The sequence below is a fragment of the Maniola hyperantus genome, chromosome 15, assembly GCF_902806685.2.
Source record: "Maniola hyperantus chromosome 15, iAphHyp1.2, whole genome shotgun sequence".
NCBI classification, from domain to species: Eukaryota; Metazoa; Arthropoda; class Insecta; order Lepidoptera; family Nymphalidae; genus Maniola; species Maniola hyperantus.
In genome coordinates, this window is record NC_048550.1 from 459503 (window position 1) to 482292 (window position 22790).

General features: G+C 41.1%; 1 protein-coding gene across 1 annotated transcript; it reads left to right on the forward strand.

The window, feature by feature from the left end:
• Positions 1-125: 125 nt before the first annotated feature.
• Positions 126-19259, forward strand: Wdr24 (WD repeat domain 24). The gene is made up of 17 exons (XM_034975957.2): positions 126-482; positions 570-686; positions 2100-2215; positions 3179-3285; positions 4113-4326; positions 8166-8254; positions 9453-9612; positions 9788-9957; positions 10510-10729; positions 11318-11445; positions 12194-12324; positions 12819-12989; positions 13868-14010; positions 14712-14902; positions 15954-16056; positions 17019-17180; positions 18407-19259. The coding sequence occupies exons 1-17, from the start codon at positions 383-385 to the stop codon at positions 18533-18535; spliced, it is 2451 nt and encodes an 816-aa protein (XP_034831848.2). The 5' UTR covers positions 126-382; the 3' UTR covers positions 18536-19259.
• The last annotated feature ends 3531 nt before the right edge of the window (positions 19260-22790 follow it).

Consider the following 22790-nt stretch of genomic DNA (forward strand, 5'->3'; position numbering starts at 1 on the left):
GTAGTTAGAAATGTAGGAAAAGCGTATTCAAATCCTTGGAGCAGCGTAAAATGTAACGTGTCCATATTTTGACAATGACATTTAACAGCTGACATAAAGTTGAAACCAAACCACCAAACAAAACGTGCTTTGCTTAGTTTGTGCCGCAAGATTTAATGTAAATAGTAAATACATACTATTCATCCAAGCATACTATAATAAATCTACTAGTAAAGTGATAATACTATTATTAATTGAAGCTCTATTCTGTTACTTCCTACTAGTGTTACCGCTTTGCGGTCGTGCGGGAGGTATTCTAATCAGAAACGATGCAATGCAAGTCGAACTCTACAAAATCTTATTATTTACGAATAATAATAATTAATCGCCTATAAAATTAACAATGATACCCTCAAACACTATCTGCGTGTCCCAGGAAGGTCCTGCGAATGCATTGGCTTTGAATAAGGACTGTACACAAGTAGTAATCGCCGGGAGAAATGGTAATAAACAAAATAATTATTACAAATTAAATACCTTTTTCTCTACTATTAATTTTGGTAAAATGTATAATATTAATTTTTTCGCAGTGTTCAAGGTGTTCTCGATCGGTGAAAATGATTTTTCGGAAGTGTGCAATTTGCGTGTGGGGAAAAATTTAAATTTAAATTTCTCATCTATTGATGTTGCTTGGAGTACTATTGAAGGTGAGTTTTCTACTTTATATCAGTTGCTATCACAACTTCGTCCGCGTTCATTTAGATTTTCAAAAAATCATGTGGGAAGTCTTTCAATTTCTGGGATAAAAAGTGTCGTATCTCCAGGATCTCTTTCAAGATCAGTTCAGCAGGTAAAGCTAACAGACAGACAGACACACTATTTATATTTATAATATTAGTATGGACAAGGATGGATAAATATCTATATTTTTTTTATGCAGATACACTTGTGTATTCTATTCTATTCTGGAGACATTAGCCTGCTGTCCTAAACTTCTATGTACAGTACGTGGCAGAAAGTAACATACATTTGCCTTTAGAATGACATTCCCGCTTTGTAGAGCGTTGTCTCTGTCACTCATACTTACATATATGACACTAGCTGATACCCGTGACTTTGTCCACGTGGAATTAGGTTTTTAAAAAATCCTGTGGGAACTCTTTGATTTTCCGGAATAAAAAGTAGCCTATGTCATTTTCCAGGTCTTTACCTATGCCCATGCGAAAAATCACGTCAATCCATTGCACCGTTGCGCCGTGATTGAAGGACAAACCAATAAACCAACAAACAAACACACTTTCGCATTTATAATAAGGTTACTGATTTTGTCGGTCCCAACACAGGGACAACACTACGCTATCTCCTTCTAAAGATCGATGTACATTACTTTCGGCCGCGTACTGCATGTAATAGTGATACAAATTTTTACACAAATCTTTCTCTATCTTTCAACTTGCTGATGCTGATGTTGCTTAAATTGGAGTTACATTCTGCTTCCTGCTATGTTAGCAAATATCAAGTACAGGTAGTACAACCTTTTCTTTCTTTCTTCTTTCTTCGCTCTGGGCTGGTTTCCGCACTTAAACGTTTCCGTCTGTTGTGCGTGCATCGCCCCTCCCCGCCGAAGTCTTCACTCCAGCCATCCAAGCTCGCTCCAGAAGCCAAACAGACCGCCCAGGTTGCCGAGGGCTTCATGGAGTGAGGTCGGGGAACCTAAATGGCGCTCGCGTTGATCTGCTACGCCCGTACACTCTAGGAGTACGTGCGTCGGTGTTTCATCAACCTCCATGCAGGCCCTGCACAGAGGACTGTCGGTGACACCTATAACGAAAAGGTGTTTGTTTAGTGGGCTGTGCCCTGTTATGAGTCCCACCACCTTCCTAAGTTTACCTCTGTCCAGGCGGAGTAGTATGTTAGTTTGTCGTTTGTCTATGTTGGGGAAAGCCTCTTTGGCTTGCCTGCAGTCTGTTGTGTTAGCCCATAGTTTAGAATGTTCTTTTAGTGTTAGTTCATGCAACCAGGTTTTATACTCACTGAAGGGTATGGGTACGATAGGTTCTGGCCCTGTCACCTTCAGTGAAGCCTTTGAAAACTGTGTAAGTATTTTTTTGTTGTTGTAGAGAACACTCTAGCCACTGCAGCTACCAATGGGGCAGTGGTCGTGTGGAACCTCGGCCGCTCGGGGCGCTCCAAGCAGGAGCATGTGTTCTCTGACCATAAGAGAACTGTTAACAAGGTAAACCCAAACCAACCTTTACCCTTTACCTAAATAAATCTGGTCTTCTACACGGACCTCGTCTCATCGGCGGGGAACTACAACCGGCTACGGGAATTCGCGCACCATTGGCATAAGAGGCGAAGCAGCTCGGAGCGTACAGGTGCCAGGTCGGCACCACGGAGGAACAGCAGCGGAGATCACAGCTGTATTAGTGACGTCTAGCCCCCAAGGGGGGAGAGTGAGCATAAGGGACAAGGAAGAGACAAAATAATTTGTAGGGAGTCAAGAAGGCGCCCCGGGAAAATGCCAAGAGCAAGTACCGAACGGGTGCCCTCCCGCGATTCGGCCCATATAACCGAGAGGTTGGTGGGGCCATGGGAGGTGGAGGGTTGTTACCTAAATAAATGACTGGATAAGTGATCTATTTTAGAATTTTAAGTTTGGCAGTTTCATTTCTCATAAATTTCAAGACCTTTTGTTTAGCTACAGTGGTAACTCGATTAACCAGATTAGTTGTGAGGGATTCGGATAATCGAAAATCCGGATAATCGAATGTATGAAGAAAAGCGGGTTTTGTGCATATGTAGTTGACTATCTTATTCTACCTCAAATGGAAAAAGGAACCCTAGATAGGTAGGTCTTATAGTACAAGTAAAGAAAAAAATCCGAAAACTGTGAATTTGTGGTTACATCATGTTAAAAAAAATGTGTTTATGAACAAATAATTAGCATTTTCAATTTTTAAACTAAGATAGTTATACCAAGTGGGATATCATATGAAAGGGCTTTCCCTATACATTCTAAAACAGATTTTTATTTATTTTTACACACAATAGTTTTTGATTTATCATGCAAAATGGCGAAAAAATACTACTGTACGGAACCCTCGGTGCGCGAGTCTGATTCGCACTCGGTTTTTTAAGCTCTTGTGGCTGTTGTTTATATTATCAAATTAAAAAGGAAGAAATTTCTTGTAACCAGGTCAGTTTCCACCTGACAGAGCCAGCACTGCTCATCTCAGGATCTCAGGATGGGATGATGAAATGCTTCGATCTTCGCATGAAGGAAGTTGCAAGAACCTTTATCAGGCAAGTACCTACTTCATTTTGCATCTTAATTGTTTAGTGGATATTTTCACTGATATTCCCGCGATTTCATCCGGGTGGACTACACAAATTTTGACCCCCTATGTTACCCCCTCAAGGGTTGAATTTTTTAAAATCCTTTCTTTTCGGATGCCTGCATTATAGTAGCTAACTGTATGCAAAATTTCCGCCCGATCCATCCAGTGCCAGTGGTTTGAACTGTGTGTTGATAGATCAGTCATTAAGTCACCTTGTCCTTTTATATACGAGTATATAGATTAAAACATACAAGTCAGGAAACATTTTAGTTTACAAAACAATTTGAGCTTGTTCTAGATATTGTTATTCATAGGCTTGATTCTAATTCCTCATTTCTGAAAAATTAGGAACACCCCAAATCCTGCAGCACCATAATGTTGGTCACTTGTATTGTAATTGCAAACCTTTACAGGTTTACAATTATACTGAATTTCTTGGTTGTACGACATTTTACAGAATGTATTTTTCACTTTGGTCAGACTTTATTAAGAGTTAACTGTGTTTTAAGTCTGAGCTAAGTCAAAATCCATACTAATATTATCAATGTGAAAGTGTGTCTGTCTGTCTGTCTGCTAGCTTTTCACGGCCCAACAGTTTAACCGATTTCGATGAAATTTGGTACAGAGTTAGCTTACATCCCGGGAAAGGACATACGCTACTTTTTGTCCCGGAAAATTAAAGAGTTCCCACGGGATTTTTAAAAAACCTAAGTCCACGCGGACGAAGCCGCGGGCATCAGCTAGTATACTATAAATCTCAGCCTTACACCAAGCTATATTATGTCCATCCAGCAACACGGAATCAATCCGCGACGTCCAATTCAGTCCGCACCAAGCGCATGTTTTCGCGGCCGTGTCAGAAAACGGCACTGTCCAGCTGTGGGACGCGAGACGTCACGAAAGAGCCCTACATCAGTTCACCGCACACTCCGGCCCTGTGTTCGCTTGTGACTGGCATCCTGACGTGCCATGGCTGGCCACAGCGTCGCGGGACAAGACTATAAAGGTATTACAGCCACAGCAAGCGGCACCGTCCACTGTGGATTTGAGTATTGGGTGGTTGCTGCTCCGGCAAAAAGTTTTACTATTATTTTACTCAAGCTTTACTCAAGTCAAAGTCAAATAAAACAGATTTTCAATCTGTTTTATTTGACTTTGACTTGTTTTATTTACTGATTTCCGATACCATTAGCCTTGCACTTATAAAAACTCTGCAAGTAACTAAAATGTTCTCTGATCATTATTTTACGGGTAACATTTTCTAATCAATATTAATTTAATGACTTGTTTTGTACAAATGCATAAATTAAGACTGATCAAATATAATTGTGCCTAATGCCTCTTTTTTGTTAATGTTATCTCTAATATAAACAGATTAGCATACTGACTGAGTCTGTGGGTTTGTTAGTTTGTCCTTCAATCATGCCGCAGCGGAGCAACGAATCGACGTGATTTTTTGTATGGACATAGTTAAAACCTAGAGAGTGAAATAGGCTATCTATGTGATTTATTTATTTATTTTATATCTTATTAGAACGGCAGTGCCACTTACACTAACTAGATGATTAATAATAAATTTAAATACAAATAAAGGTACAAGAAAAAAGACATAAAATACAAAACGATAAAAGATCAAAGAATTTTGAATATGTACGCTGAGAACATTGAATAATCAAAGAGTTCTCAAGGGATTCGTAAAAATCGGTCAAGTGCGAGTCGGACTCGCTCACGAAGGGTTCCGTACCATCGTACAAGAAATAACACTTTAATTTTAATGGTAGCCATTTTGAATTTTTCATTATTTGTTGTTATAGCGACATAGACTTTACACATTCTATGAAAATGTCAACTCTACCTACGCGAGATATACAGCCCACTGACAGACAGACGGACGGACGGACAGCGGAGGCTTAGTAATAGGGCTCCGTTGGCACCGTTCGGGTACGGAACGCTACAAATCTAAATCCACGCAGACAAAGTCGCGGGCAACATCTAGTAATCAATGTTAACCATCAATAGAACATCACTTAAACACACACCATTATGGCAGCAATGGGCAGGGCACATAGTTCGAAAAACCGATAAACGTTAGGTTCCCAGGGTGCTGGAATGGCGACCTTGCATCGGAAAGCGCATCATTGGAAGACCCTCGCTAGGTGGACGGACGACATCAGGCAAGTCGCAGGGAACCACTGCAGCACGAGAGACCGGAGGAACAGGAGACCTATGTCCACCAGTGGACGTGAATCGGTTGATGATGATGATGATGACGTGCCATACTGATAGAGAGTAGAGACCCCGTGTGGAGCATACAAAGTAGCCAAGTTGTATAGCCTTAGGGGTGTGATCGACTGCTCTGAACTACACAACAAGCTCTGCTGCGTTTATGCACCCTCTAATTACAGCTATCTCCGCCACCGCTCCAAATTTTTCGTAAGTCCGTTTAGTCGCACGGTAGCGCGCTCCGGTCAGTGGTCACCCATACCGCGCACTTTGGCTGCGCTCAACGCACTGCTGAAGGAGTCCCCTCGCTGTGACATATTTGCTGACAAATGGGCTGACCTCATGGGTCAGATCTTGCACTTTTGTAAAAATTTATAATTTTGCTTTTTAAAATTTATAATTTTAACAATTTTTGTAAGTATGTTTATGTTAGTTTGTACTCGTAGTTTAATTAGTGTAATTGGCTTTATGGCCGTTCTAATTAAATAATAAATAATAATAATAATAATAATAATAATAGCCACACGTGTCGGTCGTACTCGTAACGTAACTCGTATCTATTGTGCTATTGTAGCGAAGTAGGTCGACAGATAACGTCGTCTGCGGCACGGCGCGGCGATGCACGAGCCGTAGGCATGCTAGTGTAGGCCCGGAGGTGGCCGGGAGATCTATGCATCTTATTGGATATTTCACTACATCAAAAATAAATTATTTCTCAGTGATCCATACTAATATTATAAATCTGAATTCTTTAAATTTAGTTTAGAGAAAGACAACGGAATCGGTGCCACTGCTTACAATTACAGTAATGATATTTTAGGGTTCCATACCTCAAAAGGAAAAAGGAACCCTTATAGGATCACTTCGTTGTCTATCTGTCTGCCACGAAACCTATAGGGTACTTCCCGTTGACCTAGAGTCATGAAAATTGGCAGGTAGGTAGGTCTTATAGCACACGTAAAGGGAAGAATCCAAAAACCGTGATTTTATGGTTACATCACAAAAAAAATTAAAATGTGTTCATGAACAACTAATTAGTATTTTAAACTTTCAAAGTAATTACTATACCAAGTGGGGTATCATATGAAAGAGCTTAACCTGTACATTCTAGAACGGATTTATTTTTATGCATAATAATTTTTGAATTATCGTGCAAAATGTCGAAAAAATAGGACTGTAGTAGGGAAACCTCGGTGCGCGAGCCTGACTCGCGCTTGGCCGGTTTTTTGGTTCACGGGGATCGTGCATCTATCTCTTAGTGTGTAATGACGCAATGTGTTTATCTTCCCAGGTTCAATGATGCTATTAGTGCCAAAAATATACTGCTGTTTATTCTAATATCTATCGAAAATAGCTATGCTATAGTATGACTTTAGATACTTGAAATTTTATATGTTAGGGTTTAATTTAATTTAATTTTATTTTATTTATTATAGGAAAATCAACAGCGAAATCCATACTAATATTATAAATGCGAAAGTGTGTCTGTCTGTCTGTCTGCTAGCACAGCCCATCCGTTCAACCGATTTTGACGAAATTTGGTATAGAGATAGCTTGGATCCCGGGGCCTTAAGGACATAGGCACTTTTTATCCCGGAAAATCAAAGAGTTCCCATAGGGTTTTTAAAAGCCTAAATCCACACGGACGAAGTCGCGGGCATCATCTAGTATAACAATAAGTTTCTTAGATGCTAATTACAGAAATATGGCCAATTACAGATTTTCTCGAAAAAATTAACAAGATTGTGAGTGTGAGTTAAAATTATTTCATAGTTAGGATACAGAGGAAAAAAACAAGTATTGATTAAGTACCTGACATATCAAAACTAGATGAAGAAAATAAAAACATAGTATCCTTGGAAGCTTAGAATAAAAATAAATAGGGTTTTTCTTAAGAAGAATGTTCAGAAATTCCATTCGGCGAAACCGGAGCATGTTAGCGAGTTCCGCATCAGTTTTCACTAATGATTAACCAAAAACCGGGCAAGTGCGAATCAGACTCGCGCACTGAGGGTTCCGTAGTACAATCGTATTTTATCGACATTTTGCAACGATAAATCAAAAACTACTTACTAGATCTCGTTCAAACCAACTTTCGGTGGAAGTTTGCATGGTAATGTACCTACATCATATATTTTTTTTAGTTTTATCACTCTCTTATTTTAGAAGTTACAGGGGGGAGGACACACATTTTACCACTTTGGAAGTGTCTCTCGCGCAAACTATTTAGTTTAGAAAAAAAATGATATTAGAAACCTCAATATTATTTTTGAAGACCTATCCATAGATATGGGTTTGGTAAAAAAAAATTTGAGTTTCAGTTCTAAGTATGGGGAACCCCAAAATTTATTGTTTCTTTTCTATTTTTGTGTAAAAATCTTAATGCGGTTCACAGAATACATCTACTTACCAAGTTTCAACAGTATAGCTCTTATAGTTTCGGAAAAAAGTGACTGTGACATACACACAGACAGACAGACAGACATGACGAATCTATAAGGGTTCCGTTTTTTGACATTCGGCTACGGAACCCTAAAAACGTATAACAAATGACCATTGCACCAAAATTTATATTTTATATTATTACAGAATGTAAGATGTGAAGATCATAATTTGTTGCAGGTGTGGGACATCCACGCGAGGCCTAATTTAGAGCACACCATTTATACGATAGCATCCGTTGGACATGTAAAATGGCGACCTCACAAGAAGTAAGGATAATATTTACAAATTAAATAATATTTACAAAGTTGATGTGACCTATAACGCGTAAATTTTACTCCTCACGCGCCATTATAACTTTTTGTGTCAAATTTCATGTCAAAAGTACGATTTTAGTCCTTATTTTAAAAGTGAACCGTACTTTTGAAATGACAGTAGACCCATAGAGATAAAATGGCGCGTGAGGGAGTACGGTCTATACATTTCTTAGCTACAGTGCGATTCAAACTTAAATGCGCCCCTGAAGTTTGCGCATTACACACATTTTGAATCGTACTGTAGATAAGTTTAAAACAGCTATTCAAGATGGTGGATATAACATCAGTTCAACCTGCGACGTAAGACTGAAGAGATCGACGCCGAAAATCTGGATATTTTTTATATTTTCTTCAGCTGCATTCGATTTCAATAGACATCATTTCCGTAACGGAAGGGCCCCACTGCGCGAATGTTTTGAGTTTAGGAGAGTTTGGCGAAAGATCGCCAATCGGCAAGTATTCTAGACAGTTGCTAGTGGAGCCACCACATTCGGGATTCGGCGAATGTTTGGCGAATTTACCTACAACGAATTTCCTTTATGCGAGCAAAACTGCCGCCTATTTCCTTTGATGCGGGTTAAATTAATGCCTCAACACGAAAGTTTGGCGAATGTCAAATTTGACTATTGACGCCGCGGCCCCACCAACAAATGTTTGTCGAAGCTTTGCTGAATGTTCGCCAATGGAGCCACTCCATAATTAGCGACCCAGTGAACCACGAAAACGTCCTACATTTTAAAGAATATGTCAACCATCTCTGATTTGAAAATGAACGTTAATTTCGTAGACATATTATGGACGTAGATAATGAAATAGCGACCCGTACCGAACGCCTTATGTTCAATGATCGTCGTGATCGTCATTTAACACAACATCAAAGGCGTCTGGCTACCGTATCTCTATTTAGACTGTGCTCAACTGAGCGCAGATGGAGCGGTTTTGTTGGGGATCTTGGATGTGTGGTGATGGGATGTTTAAATACAACACTTGGAACTTTTCATAATTTTTGCGGTCGGACTGTTACATAATGAAAACGTGTTCTCCACACGGCCGCTTGGTAGAGACTGACTACGCATCCGAGCTCACGAGTTACACGTCGATGCTTAGGCAGCCCCTACAGTTTTAAGCAAGTTCGCTCTGTTTGTCCAAGGTTCCAAGTGGCGTCGTGCGCGCTCGTGCTGGACTGCGCGGTGCACGTGTGGGACGTGCGGCGGCCGCACGTGCCGCTCGCCACGTTCGCGGAGCACCGTGACGTCACCACCGCCATCGCGTGGCAGGCCTCGCCGCACGCCTTCCTCTCCACCAGCCGGGTAAGCCATCACTAAATTATTCCGAATACATATTTCCTAGAAAATATTTATTTCCCAGTCCAGAGCGCATTTGAAACCTTCGTATCTTTACTTTAAAGTTGACATAGAAAATAGAAATCCGTGCATTTGACTTCAAAAAGGTTCAAAAAGGCACACACAATTTTTTCAACGACAGGATTGCAGTTTATACCGGCACAAGTTCAACGAGGCAGCGCACCCAGTGTTGTGGGCCAACCCGCAGAGCGTGTGCGTGTCGGCCCGCGGGGAGTTGGCTCATGCGGTGCCCGAGTGTCCTCTGCCCGCCCACACTCCTCAACCTGCTGAGCGACATGTTCCTGGCTTGGGGTAAGTGAGGTCATGTCAGCTCTGGGATAATTTAACTCGTCAATCATCATCTACCATATCTGTTCAATAGTTGCCAAGTCTAGTAAAGAATTTCCCTTTCATTTGAAAGTTGACACCTGCCCATGTTAAGCGAGGAAAGATTTTGCAAAGCTTTCATTGGTTGTTAGGGAATTTCAAATTCTGGCACACATAATTAATTGCCACTAAAAGTTGTCAAGAGGCAGTTATTGAACATAATGTATTAAAAATATGTCGCATTCCTTCACGATTATTTGCTCTTACTTCACGAGTAATGATTGAGACTTTAATAACTTAAATAACATACTTCTTCGTAGGTATCATCTTAACTGATAAACGTTCGTACTCGCTGAAGGGACCTACACTTACAAGAATTTCCACAGAAAAACTCTTGCGCCGTTGTCTCTAGCGACTTTCAACGATTCGCTCAAGATCATCCGTACTCCAAATTTAGGATCTCCCAACGCTAACTTTTCCGTGCTAGATCGCCATTCGAGGTTGGGACCCCAATTCGTTATTTTGCCCTTTTTTCAGTCGGAAACAACCCACAGCAGGTTCCCTAAGTGCAGCAGCGCAAGCAGCTCTAGAAAGGGCCTTCCCCGGCGGAGCATCCTCTTCACTTGCAAGGCACACCCCGGTCTCCCTCGACAGTGCAGTGCTGGCCTGCGCCAAGGAGTACCGCATCAGGGGACATCCCCCTCATGTGCTGGCGGAACACAACGCGAAAGTGGCGAGGGAACATCAGCGGTATATGGTGAGTTGTATATTGGGAAGATGCGAGACTCTTGGACTCCCCAGACAGTGTAGTGCGTCAAAAAATACTGCATCAGGGCACATCTCTTACACGTTGTGGTGAAATATAACGCAAGAATGGTGAGGAAATATTAACGATGGCGAGGGGGAAACTATGTCGAATAGTTTCTTTGCACACCTATCGTAATATATCCTGTATAATACCGACAGACAGGCAAGCCTGCGCCGATGCTCTAAAGTTTGAAGTTTACAATTTGTTACATTGCTGCGGAGTGAGGAATTTTCGCTACAAGTGGAAATTAAATTTTTGACAACCCACCACCTCCCATGGCCTCGCCGACCGGTTATATGGGCTGAAACACGGGAGGGCTCCTTGGCGTCTTTCCCGCGGCGCCTTCTTGACCCCCTACAAGTTCTTTTCTTTCTGCTTCCTTGTCCCTATGTGTCATTTCCCTTTCTGGGGCAGACGTAACAGTTACAGGAGATTCCCATCGCCGTGTGTCTCCTATTATCTACTTTCTGTTCTGCTTACTCCAAACTGTTTTTGCTCCCGCTCTCGCTTTTTTTGATAAATGCCATTAACTCATAGGTGAGTCACGTGTGGGAGGTGGTCCGCAGCGTGTACAGCGCGCGTGCCGTGCGCAACGCGCCCGCACCGCCGCCGCCGCGCGCGCCGCCGCCCCGCGCCGACCCCGCACCACCCCTACCGCCGTACAGGTACGTTACATGAATCTATGTGCCTGGATTGGGGCTCTCGTAATGTAGTACGTACATTTTGAGAACTGTTATGTTAAAAGTACGATTTTAGTCCTTAAACTGGGTGAATCGTACTTTTGAGATGATAGTTGAGTAGCCAAAGAAGAGCGAGAGGTCGAACACCACTAGGGTCGGATTTCTCGCTCTAATGTGTTCGTCGAAGTAGGATAGCGATAAGTAAGTATTTGCTTCAAGCAGATATTGGAAGTTTTTTTTTAAATTCATTATAGGTATAGGTACGCTTGACCACAATCACACCTGATGGGAAGTGATGATGTGGCCTAAGATGGGACGCGTTTACCTAGAAGATGCCTATTCACTCTTGTTTTAAAGATACCCGGGTTGTAATTGGTAGTAAAACCTCCACTTACTTCGTGGTATTCAATAACGTTCACGCAAAACTCCATTCGGTTTTAAGACTTGATTCTTGATTATTACCAACTTCAGATACTTTCAAAAATATTTCTAAAGCAAGCTTTTTTACTATTAACTATCGATATTACAAAAGACAAGAGCCTCAATAGCTCAACTGGTAAAGGAGTGGACTCAAAACCGAAAGGTCGACGGTTCAATCAAACGGCACTATTGTCATACCTACTCCTAGCACAAGCCTGACGCTTAGTTGGAGAGGAAAGGGGCATATTAGTCATTTTACATGACTGATATTCTTTAAAAAAAACAACACCAAACCTCCTTATCTTACCTTCAGTGCGGTGGAAGAAGAGCCAATGGAGGAAGTAGAGGAGTGGGAGAACCGCTCGCACAAGAACAGCGGGGTACTGGGGCTGCCCACGCACAGCATCTACATCCCGCCCGCCAAGTTCGCCAAACGGGACGATGGTGAGCATTATAGCATCGCCCACGAATTCATATTGGTTCTTAGTTAGTCTAATTTAATTTTATTTTATTGGTTTGTCAAAAATACACATATGAATGGAATACCGATTGGTATGATTAGTAAATCATTTTTATTCGGTCAAAATGATTTAATTTGTATTCACATTAATTTCACAAGCGATTTTTACGGAATGTCATTTATCAATTTTCGCACTCACAATCGTTTGTGACGTACAATTGAACTAGAGATCAATTCGATAGCGCTGATATTTCGTGAGCAAACGATTGTTTGATTCACTAATTGAACTCGATGTTTTCCTCTTTCTAAAACGCAGGGATGCGGTGTTCTCGCTCGCGCGCTCTTTAACTCGGGTCGATGATCTTGCGCGCGTGAATTTCAAACTGAGATATATTCGTGAATATTCACAGGCTACTTTAAGTAGAGTATAGCAAATGTTGTATATTAAAAGGCTTTTCATGTAACTTTGATCCGCCAGAGTGCGGCGGCTGGGTGTCGGCCGCATCGGCGCACTACGTGGACGTGGACGCGGCCGACTGGACGCTGCCCGACGAGGCCTTCCCGCTGCGCGCGCCGCCCGCGCCCCTCGCGCCGCTCGCTGCGCACGCGCCACATCCGCACACCCACGATCAGGACATAGAGGGGAATGGTACGTCCACTGCTGAACATCGATCTCTTATACAGATTTCCATACGCTACGGTCTTGCCCCGCCTGAATCCTACGACTACTTAGTTTGACGTCGTTTGTTTGAAAAAACATTTACTTAAATTTGACCGATCTCTGCTGTCATACATTTGCATACAATGAAATGATCTTTACACAAAACTGAGTCGATCCGCATTAAAAAAAATTAGTCAATTTCATTTGTTTTTATGGATAGGCAACTCACGCTTGACCAAAAAATTGACTGTAACAAATTCACAAAAGAAGACCTAAAGGTTCCTAAGAATGTTTCCCTATATTGCCTATAGTTTTGGATGGACCGATATCCCAGTTAAACAAGATACAGTACCCGTAGTACAAGATTTTACGTCTCACCAAACGAAACCAAATTCGAGAGTCGAAATACTTCCGCGTTACAGTAAAATGGACCTAAACAGCCTTGAATTGAAGTCAAATATTCAATGCCACTGATTTTAATTTCGCAATGTTTCCGCTTGGAGCGCTGGCTGTAGAAGTGTAGACAAACTTGAGCTTTAAAACAAGGCATGTAAGATCCAGTTTACTGTAACGCGGAAGTATTTCGACTCTCGAATTTGGTTTGGTTTGGTGAGACGTAAAATCTTGTACTACGGGTACTGTACGCGGCCGATAGTGATGAACATCGGCCTTTACAATGACATTTCATTTTTGTACAGCGTTGTCTCTGTCACTCATACCCATATGACGCTTTGTCGGTCTCAACGACGGAGACAGAGCTTTACAAATCTGAGCTGTCTCCTTCTAAAGATCGATGTTCATCACTTTTGGCCGCGTACTGTACAATTGTATAGTTAAAAAAATGGACAAATTCTTTCATCTTTCAGATGCATCCACGGCGCGTAATTCGACGACGCAAGCAGGCGCGTCGTCGCCCGACGGCTCGTCGGGCTCCGGCTCGGGCTCGGGCTACGCCCCGCCGCCCATCTCGCCCACTCTGAGGAGGTCCAGCAGCCAGAATTGTAGTTCGGTAAGTCATTCTGTTCGAAGACTTTTCAGGCAGTTTAGAACATCGGCGCTGTCTATCGGTATTCTACAGAATATATTTCGAAGAGTGTGCTAAGGAACTATTTGATCTAATCCCCCGTCGCTATTTTACTATCGGCCAGCGAGGCATCGCAAAGATCTGCCACCCCTAGAGTACGCGACAGGTCGAGATGGCAATCGAGGTATGAGACGCCTCATATCCAGATGCCAACTCACCCTGTCACTATAGATAGCTATTAGCTATTATCATGAAGACGTCCGCTACGAACGGATTTTTGAAAATTCAACCCCTTTTGTGTAGTCCACGCGCAGAGATATGGTTATGGTTTAATTTAATTTGATTAATGATTCAAAGAGTTCAGAGTAACCCCTGGCGTTTTAACCAGTTTGCTTTAACAGCAGTTTTAACCAGTTTGCTGTTAAAGCAAACTGAAACATTGTGAGGAAACCAGCATACCTGAGAGTTCTCCATAATGTTTTCAAAAGTGTGATGGCTTCGTAGCCTCAATAGCTCAACGGTGAGAGGAGCGGACTATAATCCGAATGGTCGCCGGTTCAAACCCCACCCGTTGCACTATTGTCGTACCTACTCCTAGCACAAGCTTTGCGCTTAGTTGGAGAGGAAAGGGGAATATTAGTCATCTTTGGATAATGTTCTTTAAAAAAACACGTTTTCATACGCAGGCAGATGGAGAAGGCGTGGAATCAGCGGAGGTGGGCGAGGGGGGTTCGCTGTGCGTGCGAGAGGGCGCAACGAAGGGGTCGCGAAATGCTCTGGACGCGGCGCCGCTGCTGGCCGCGGCGTTAAAGAGCCACGCGGATCTGGGAGACGTGCAGACCGCGGCTGTTGTGTGTCTGGCATTACAGGACCATAGGTAAGCTAAGGTAGAACTGAAGTTTTTTTACTATAGTTGAGCCATTACGAACGTGCGAAATATGTCTAAATCATTACAATCACGGCTATGAGAATGCAGCAGAAGTCTTTATCGATAAAGGGATGCAGGACGCAGGTAGCTAACCTCTCCCTCGCTCTTTATACCCTGTTATCGACTATCGACAAATACTTTTTTACTGTTACACACAACATCAGAGTATCAGAGGTTCCAGTTCCACAAAGCCTGTAAGTGTGAGCGAGAGGTCTGATAAAAATGATAAATGACCCAGTTCGCACGTTCGTAATGGCTCAACTATAGAATGATACTGGAAAGAATTGAAGTCGTGAAGCTCCTCATCGGAAAATAGTTGTCTGGACGGAAATCCCTTAAGATTAAATTTATTTATTTATTTATTTATTGACACTTTATTGCACACAACACAAAGTAAACATTGAAAAAACACAATACAGGATCTTATTCTAATAGATGTAGCATGCAAAGGCGGCCTTATCGCTAAAGCGATCTCTTCCAGGCAACCTTTGACGAAAGGAATCACGAAAGCACGGGTTGGTGCGGCAGCCGAAAATGGCCCTAGGTATTATTATAAATTAGACTACATACACAGTACATTCTAATAATACACAAATATATATAATTATATATACCCATATACATATATCTATAATATACTACATAATTCTGTTTACATAGATAAATAATAGTTCTTCAAACGATTTTTGAAGGTGTTTAAGGATTTCGCCTGACGTATTCCAGCTGGGAGTGAATTCCAGAGTTTGACACTGTTACTGGTGAAAGAGTTACCATAGTATACCGTGCAGCTGTGTGGAGTCATAAGCTTATTGTCGGTGCTGGAGCGGAGGGAGAACTGATGGTTCTCACCAAGATAGGAAAACCGTTCTTTTAAGTATGATGGTGTTTGAGGGTAGTACAGAATACGATATAGCTTAGTTGAAGGAGTTTTCAATGCGCGTCATGTTTCTTGCTTCTCTCTCCTTTTGCTAAGATGTTTTGGCGTTTGTTTGTTTCCCAGGAACGATCTGTTCCCGTACATCGACGAGAGCCTGCAAGAGCAGTGGCTGCTGGGGTACATCGAGCTGCTGCAGCGACACAAACTGTGGAACGTTGCTACTGAAGTCAGTCCCGAAATACATCACTTTTCATCTAAATAGTAGCAAAACACTGAAATTCATTAAGTACATCATAAACGCTGCACGAGCAGTACAGCTATTGAACGCAGATAGACAGTCACACAATTATTAGGTTTTATATAGCTAGACGTCGCGGGTCGAACAATGTAAACGTTGAAAGCTGAAAGAATTTTTCAAATAGACAGTTGTTCCAGAGATCTCGAGACATACAAAGTTCGCACTTTTTCTTTATATAACATTAGTAGAGTCCCATGTTGACTTTTCAGTCGGAAAAGTTTCGCCTCATTTTTAATTTGAACCGCTAACTGCTAGGTAAAGTACGCCCTTTCAGCATCAGTTATCCCCTCCAATTTTAATATGAAAACCTTCAAGTCAAGAGTGAATAGGCATCTTGTAGGCAAGCGCGCTCCATCTTAGGAGCATCCATCTGCCAGCAGGTCTAATTGCAGCCAAGTGCAAAAAAAACCGGCCAAATGCGAGTTAGGCTCGCGCAATGAGGGTTCCGTACTACAGTCGTATTTTTTCGACATTTTGCACGATAATTCAAAAACTATGATGCATAAAAATAAATAAAAATCTGTTTTAGAATGTACAGGTGAAGACCTTTCATATGATACCCCACTTGATATAGTCACTCACTTCGAAAGTTAAAAATACTAATTATTAGTTCATGACCACAATTTAATTTGTTTTTGTGTGATCTAACCCTAAATTCACGGTTTTCTGATTTTTCCCCAAATGTCAGCTAGAAGACCCACCTTCCTGCCAAATTTCATGATTCTAGGTCAACGGGAAGTAACCTGTAGGTTTCTTGACAGACAGACGGACAGACAGGCAGACAGACAGACAACAAAGTGATCCTTAATTAAATAAGGGTTCCGTTTTTCCTTTTGAAGTACGGAACCCTAAAAAACAACAACATGTTAGTGGATTTTTTTGACATTCAGGTGATCCGCTGCGCGTGGCTGAACAGCGTGTGGAGTTTGTCCCAGCAGTCCACCACAGTGACCGCGTGCTGCGGACGCTGCGGGCGTCGCACGCGCCCGCGCGCCGCGTGCGACGCGTGCAGCCCGCGCGCTCCCCCCGACCTCTGTGCCGTGTGCCATCAGGTAAGCTGGAGTTTCAACGAGCTGATTCGCTAACATAGCCATCAAACTCATTTGACATTAGTTTGTTATACATTGGTGCTTCACTGAGTGATAATAAAATAATTTTTCGAAGAAAACCAAACCTTCATGGATTTAAAATGAATGTCAAATTTTTTTTTTTTTTTTTTTTTTTATTTTTTTTTTATTTGACTAACCAACAACATTTACACATACACAAGTATTTACATACAAAAGGATTTATAACTAAAGGACACATAGCATAAACGTTAACAACTGGCTAGTACAAAAGATTTAGGTACAATGATGTTATGACTTTAAAAGGCAGTAAAGTAAAGCAAAATGTAATAAGGAATTAGCAAATGAGCTTGGTAGCTGTCATTCAGTGATGCACCACTGCACTGGAGCCCTTTTGCCTTCGATTCTTTCTTCCAACACTAATCTTGGGAATGAGAGTTAGGCTCCTCTCTGTAAATGTCCCAAGAAAGTCAGCTTCCTCTACATGAGAGAAAGAGAGAACTCATGTCCACCATACATGAGTTCTCTCTTTGTGAACCAATCCCAATAGGTACCTAAGTATTCGATGTAAAATCGTTCCAAATGATTTTGAACATGTTCCTGTAGAGAAGCTATTCGTATGATAACTCCAAACTTCGTTTCGAAAAGGACATGCTATGATAACGATGTATATGACCATATCATATCTATATATATATATATAAAAGGAAAAGGTGACTGACTGACTGACTGACTGACTGACTGATCTATCAACGCACAGCTCAAACTACTGGACGGATCGGGCTGAAATTTGGCATACAGATAGCTATTATGACGTAGGCATCCGCTAAGAAAGGATTTTTGAAAATTCACCTCCTAAGGGGGTGAAATAGGGTTTTGAAATTTTGTAGTCCACGCGAACGAAGTCGCGAGCATAAGCTAGTGATTTATATATTTAGTAATTTTTTTAAATTACACAGTGATTTTTCATATTTGTATTTTTAGCTTTAAGTTAACTGGTAATTCCGCACTTGCGCCCTTTTAAAAATGCATGCCGGTTTGCCAGTAATTGGTTGTACACTCTAATTTTTTCTCTGTGCATTGTAATTTTTATTTTATATGTGTGTTATCTGTTGGCAAACCAATAAAAATAAATATCTGTGTACAAGTGAATTAGGTCAAAGAGCCTCTTGGTTCGGGTCCCTGAGCACGTAATGTTTTGTCGTCCGCAGGCGGTGCGCGGCCTGTACGCGTGGTGCCAGGGCTGCGCGCACGGCGGACACTTGCAGCACATGCGCGCGTGGGCGGACAAGCACCACCTCTGCCCCGCGGGCTGCGGACACGCCTGCCAGCTCGGCTGAGACCTCCCGTCCGTTCTCACTGACCCCGCCACATAACAGGCAGGACTTTACTCCACAAACAATCACAAACCAAATGTTACAATGATGACTTCCAACGTTACAAAGATGACTTCAAACACTATCTGTCCCGGCTTACTTACGTGTGTAGTCGACGTTAGCCCGACTAGTTTCGAACCCATCCGGGGTCCTTTTTCAAGGGAGTCCGTCCGCGCACGCGGGTTCGAAACTAGTCGGGCTAACGTCGACTACACACGTGAGTAAGCCGGGACAGATAGTATTTATAATGGAAATCACTCACGGTAGTTTAAACGCTAAAATGACTTCAAACGTTACAACTTACAAAGATTACTTCAAACGTTACAAAGATTACTTCAAACTTTACAAAGATGACTTCGAACGTTACAACGACGAATTTAAACGATTCAAAGATGACTTCGAACGTTACAAAGATGACTTGCATTGCTCCTCGTGACAAACCTGGGATAAGTACTTTACATCCCGGTGCAACGAAGGGTTCCTTGGGATTCAAAAACCTAAATCCACGCAGGCGACGACGGCGCGGATGAAAGGTCGTTTAATATGACTTGAGATACCGTGATATTATTTTAAGAATCTTATTACTATAAATGTAAGGAAAAATTGTATATTTTACTAATTTATGACTGAATAATAATTTAATAATTTGTTGCATACCTTTATTGAATTTTTATAAATAAAAACAAAATACTATAATTTTCAGGCGTTTTTATTAACTCTTAAATTAAGCATTAAATTATTAAAACGGTCAATAGCTATCATTATAATACTGATACAATTTTAATAGCTAGTTTTATAAATAAGTTACCTATAAAGGTGCAAAAACTAAGGATATGTAGATACATAATAATATACATTTTACATACTATTTGCAGCTTATATTTAGCACCCTCAGTCAGTTATATAAAAATAAAATAGTAGTAAATTTTGTACATTTGACGCAGGTAGTCCTATTTTTCTATGATTTCACGTCACCATAGCCAAATATTTGACATATAACCGACAGTTCCCACACTCTAGTTCACTCTGACGATACTCTATCATGAATGTCCTTTTGAGATATACAATTGTATATGAAGGTAGAAAATGGCAGTGAATTTCTGTGCAGTGAATATAGTCTGTCAAACAACCAATGCAGAGCAAAATTTAATAGTACCACCTAAGTATTTAAAATTGAGTTTTAGGACATTGGAATGGTTTATTCCGGCTGTTTGCATGATCTTTCGAGCTACGGCTGTCGACCGACTCTGGTCTACTCGTACGTGAAAAAAATTCTCCGATTCTGTCCAGGCCCGTCTGTCTGAACGAGCCTTTAGGCTGAGATCTATTTTGATTTTGCTCAGACCACAGAGACTTTGTTGTGATTGGAAGACTCCAGTCACGTAATGAAGACAATGTGCGGAATGAGGGTACCGAACGGGCGTGGGCCGACTGTTATGCTAAGCAACTGCCTAAGCTTGGCGATCGGGGGTGTCCGGCTATTAGGCGTCTATAAGTGGTGGTTCTGTGGCTCAGACTTAAGACATAGTTAACAAAACGAGACAGCGTTATATCACTGACATAAATCTGTCTCGTTTTAACTAAAACTTCAGTCTGAGCAAAATCAAAGTGCGCTCTATAGATCTCATCCTTAGAGCAGAGTTTTGTTAAGGTAACTAGTTGGAGTAGACTATTGTAATTGGAATAAAAGAGATAAAATGAAGTCGTTTTATCTCTTTTATTCCAACTGAAAGGAAAAACACAGTAGGTGCACGTATAGCAGTAAATACTTGCTATGAGAGGTAAGTACCTATAAAAATAAAATTAGTAATATCAATAGTACCTATTTAACTTTTATACATAACTAATCGACCTAAAAAATAATTGCCATTTTGGAATCATAGCCCTGCTGAAGAATTCAGATTAACAAACTTGGAAATAGGTACCCTTTCAAAGTTTCATTCACGCCAGAACAAGATGGAGCGATATTGCGGCATCATACCACAGGGCCGCATGGTATGCCTAGTACGCTTAAATATAAATGTAGCAGGGATCGTCAGTATAGTTAAATATTCCTCCAAAATGCGAGGCATAAGGAGGATTAAAATACCAAATTATAGTCGAATATTCCTCCAAAATGCGAGGCGTAAGGAGTATTAAAATACCAAATTATAGTCGAATATTCCTCCAAAATTCGAGGCGTAAGGAGACTTTAAATCTTTTTCTTTAAAGTTTACTTAGATATTTATTTAAAAGGGATTGATTGGGTTTGCAGAAACGTATAAAGCACAGCGTGTGTCAGTGGTCAGAGTCTGAGTAGATATTCGTATGTATAAAACTTATACCGTATTGTTCCAATGTTGTCTCACATAAAAATAGACTGACGCATGCTGCAAAATTAATGTTTCCATTTGTAGCATGACGCATGTTGTGCTCCAGCGTAAAACAACCGTTAAACTTAAAAATATCTCTACATAGGTATATTCGTCTAAAGTTGTAATCATATGGGACTAGTAACAACCAGTCCCATTGGCCATTGCTGTAGCAATTTCAACTCTAGGCCGTTAAGCACAAGTTACGCAATCGCACAGCAGGGGATCTTGCATTTGTTGGCGTCGTCTGCTGCATCGTCAGGAGCCGGCTGGCCGCGCTTCTGCGCCGACATCGCGCGGATCAGCGTCAAGAACGCCTGTCAACCCACACCATCAACAAAAGTCAATTAATTATAGTCCGTACAATATGACTTTTCACGCGCCATTTTAACTCTATGGGTCAGTACTACTACACCTACATTCATCTATAACGCGTAAAATTTAACTCCTCACGCGCCAAATCAACTTTTTGTGTCAAATTTCATGTCAAAAGTACGATTTTTGCCCTTATTTTAAAGGTGAACCGTACTTTTGACATGACAGTTGACCCATAGAGTTAAAATGGCGCGTGAGGAGTCATCTTTTATGGACTATATGTCCAGTTATAATTTGATTGAGAACCTACACAGAGTTCATGCGCAGGTTGCGGGAGAGTGACTATTGGGATGATGTATATGTCAAAAATAAATTATTTCTTAGGGATTATCAGTCTTTCAAAATTCTTACATCCGGGTCCGCTGTTAAAGTTTGCTAGCCATTTTAAATTCTCGATTTAACTTAAAAAGTACATCAAATGTTTAAATGACGTCACATATTTCATACAAAGCTCCCATACTAAGCAAGCGTTTTGATGTTTGTTTTTAAAAGTCGCAGATTTGGCTACCTATTCACGTAAAAATCAAGGCTCTAAGGGTGAGATCTATAGAGCGCACTCTGACTTTGCTTAGACTTAAGACAGTTAAAACGAGACAAAGCTATATCTCTCACATAAATCTGTCTCATTAAGTCTGAGCAAAGTCAGAGTGCGCTCTATAGATCTCACCCTGAATCTCCTCTTCATGTCGCTGTCTCTCTCCCAAAACCCGCACCCCACAAGCCATCTCAGTCAAGCGATACACCTATACCTAGTTTGAAGTGGTAGTAAATAAGACACGATCATTTTGCAAATCAGTATAATTTTTGCTTGTCTTTTCATTTCATTATTAACTTTTATCCGTGGGAGCTGATATACATTGCGTACATACATACAGACACTTAGACGATATATCTAATTACATTATTATATGTGTATAGGATATCTAGCGATGCGATCGTAATGCTGCATCTAGATTGACCTCCGACCGATTTCGCATTAGTGTCCATTCAATCGGACCACAACACCTTTATATTATGTATAGGCCCTTACTACAAGCACATTACAATTTACAGCGGCAAAAATGTCATTAGGTCTACAAGACATTAATTAAACACGTAGTTCTATTCACACCTAACACAATTTTGCAGTTGAAAACACGTCGAGACCATTCACACACAATCACTGCCCGGCGACACTTTTACACGACTGCCCAAAAAAATTGAGTGTACATTAATGCTTTCAGGGTTCATGTATGTGAGTTTCTTTATTCCACCATTACTTCTAAATGCTAGGACAAATTTGGATGTTTGGAGTATCGTTAGAATCCTTACATCATCTCGAGTAACACTGGTTATAAGTTTTTTGAAAAAAAAAATGGCGGCTGTATGGCATCATTATTCAAATGTTGAATTTTTAACTTTTTGGTTAGTTTATTGGCAGGGCAGTCGTATATTTTTTCTAATACGACTCGTTGTCGCGGTGGTACGGTGTGGTCCGCCTGAATAGAAACTTA